Source organism: Papaver somniferum, chromosome 4, assembly GCF_003573695.1.
Source record: "Papaver somniferum cultivar HN1 chromosome 4, ASM357369v1, whole genome shotgun sequence".
Classification (NCBI taxonomy): Eukaryota; Viridiplantae; Streptophyta; class Magnoliopsida; order Ranunculales; family Papaveraceae; genus Papaver; species Papaver somniferum.
In genome coordinates this window covers 2062646-2064851 of record NC_039361.1, presented here as the reverse complement: position 1 = coordinate 2064851, position 2206 = coordinate 2062646, and the positions used below count along the sequence as shown (strand labels likewise).

The window sequence follows — 2206 nt, the reverse complement described above, 5'->3', positions numbered from 1 at the left end:
GATGATGCCAAGGAAGAAATTTCTTACCTAAATTATGTTATTGAAATCTTCAAAAAAATGAAAATAAATACAGTCCAGCGATCAAAAGTCTGTCGACCTGACTGTAAGAGAAGATAGAAGGCCGGCTGCCTGGATTGGTAGCATATCACCAAATGTTGACATGGCTACCGCTGATTCGTCCTTTATCCGCTGATTTGCCCATCTGTAAACATGGATCCCAGTTTCAGGAAAAAGAAGAAGAAGATGACGCAACAACATTTCACGCAAACTAGTAGAAAGTAAGGTGAAGATTTAAATAACTGCAGGAAAGACTTATACAATGGAGTGGCAACTCCAATGCTAGAAGTATTGTCATAGTCAAGCTTCGGTGAGCTGTCTCCACTTTGATAGCTTTTCCCGGAGCTTCTGGAAGATATATCTTAAGTGGAACTTGCAAGAGCTGATTTAGCTGTCCCTCTTGAAGACAATGCTAGAGCACTGAATAGCAACACGTGTAAGTTAGTACAAAGATGGGCAGACAGAAACTTCACAATCAAAACCAAAAGGGTAGTGCTTTAAATTCTATTGCGTTCTTGATCAGCCAACAAAGAAGGTGGGGAAGGAACTAATTGTAGGAGCGAAATATCACATATTCATTATGTATGCGAAGTAAAGGTCATCTACCTTAAACGAAGACTATCGCACATGTTAAAATTAGGATGACGTGTTTAATGATGTCAGCATAGTCACAAGTAAAGTGTGATGATCTGTGTGAAGGTGTAAAGTGCGCGAAGTTGAGTGAATGTACATGAGCGATTGTAACGCACAATGATTCCGAAAATAGAGGATCTATTAGCTGTCATCCACTATGTAGTACCCTATATAAGGGGAAGGAATCTGTGTATTGAGAGAGAGATCTGAGATGAGTATTAAACAAGAAATTAAGAGAGAAAAAGTTTATTTGGAGAGCAAGTAAAGTCATTGTATTAACTTGTAACCAATTATATAACTTGATAAATAATAAAAGATTTTCATTATGATTACTTAGAATCTTGTCTAAATTCATAGGGAATGTGGTTGTAGGATTTCCTGCAACTACATTTTGGCGCTAGAAACAGCTTGGAGTGATATATCCTGTTGGTGAATCTGTTTAAAAAATCAAGTTTCCAGAATTAAAAAACATAGAACTTTTCCTTCAACATTTGAGATTTTCATCATCACATCTTTTCAATCCTTTTTAAAATAGTTTTTCATTTGATAATACAAAAAAGTGGAAATGGTAAGAATTAGATCTACTGTTGAGCAAGCGGCAACAGCTAGAAGAAGTAAAAGAATTGCCGAACGAATAAGAGGTGAAATTCATGAGCAATTAGAGGAAGGAGAAAGAACAAATCAAAGAAATGATGTTCCGAATGGACTACAACATACACAAGAGCAGAATAATGATATTGATTATGATAGAGTGAGTATTCATACTGCACATACGAACTCTACCGAAGATGAAACACAGAGAACTGGAGATGTAGGAAGGATTGAAGGAAATGAAGAAAATATGACACTTGAAGAACTTAGACAAAGATTGATTGCTGAGCGACAAAGAGAAGATGAAGAGCGTGCGAATTTGATACGAAAAAATGATGATTTAAGAGAAGAGAATCTCAGATTGCACGAACAAAGATCAAGAAGCGCTACGCGATCAAGATCAAGAACCAACAAAAGTTCATCAAGACAAAGTCGATCAAATCGAAGAAATGCCAGGCGATAACAAACATTAGATAATATTGATGAGAATTTTCAAGAAGATGATAATCTACAAGATCAGCGCGATGGGAGACGCACAGTAAATGACCGATACGAAAAGCCACATGAGCATCGTCGCAGACAAGAAGATCAAAGGAACAATAGACTTCAAGATGCAACCGAACGTCATCGTACTCGTTACGCATCAGATAATGATGGAGAATATGATCCGGAACAAGGTATAATTCTATTACATGGTAGACAAATGTTGAGGGATCAATATGCACGCGAACAAGAGGAAGAGAGAAACAACGCTGTTCGCGAACGTGCGAGATTTCAACGAGAAAGACGTCGAAGAAGAAGAGAAGAAACTGAAGAAAGAGAGATTGAAGAGGCTATACGTCAGAATAATCATGAGAATAGATTAAGACAATCCAGATTAAAAAGACCTATGCAACAAGATTTAGACCAAACTATGAGCGAATAA

At 37.1% G+C, this 2206-nt stretch overlaps 1 protein-coding gene across 1 annotated transcript; it reads left to right on the top strand.

Annotated features, from left to right (window-relative positions):
* Positions 1-1255: 1255 nt before the first annotated feature.
* On the top strand, positions 1256-2206 carry LOC113274489 (histone-lysine N-methyltransferase, H3 lysine-79 specific-like). The gene is made up of 2 exons (XM_026523867.1): positions 1256-1441; positions 1802-2206. The coding sequence occupies exons 1-2, from the start codon at positions 1256-1258 to the stop codon at positions 2204-2206; spliced, it is 591 nt and encodes a 196-aa protein (XP_026379652.1).

Bases quoted from the DNA above. Each gene is read 5' to 3' on its own strand.
- LOC113274489 (XM_026523867.1), top strand. From the start codon at position 1,256: ATGGTAAGAATTAGATCTACTGTTGAGCAAGCGGCAACAGCTAGAAGA. The intron at 1,442-1,801 runs GTGAGTATTCAT...CTACAAGATCAG, and splicing joins ATGATATTGATTATGATAGA to CGCGATGGGAGACGCACAGT.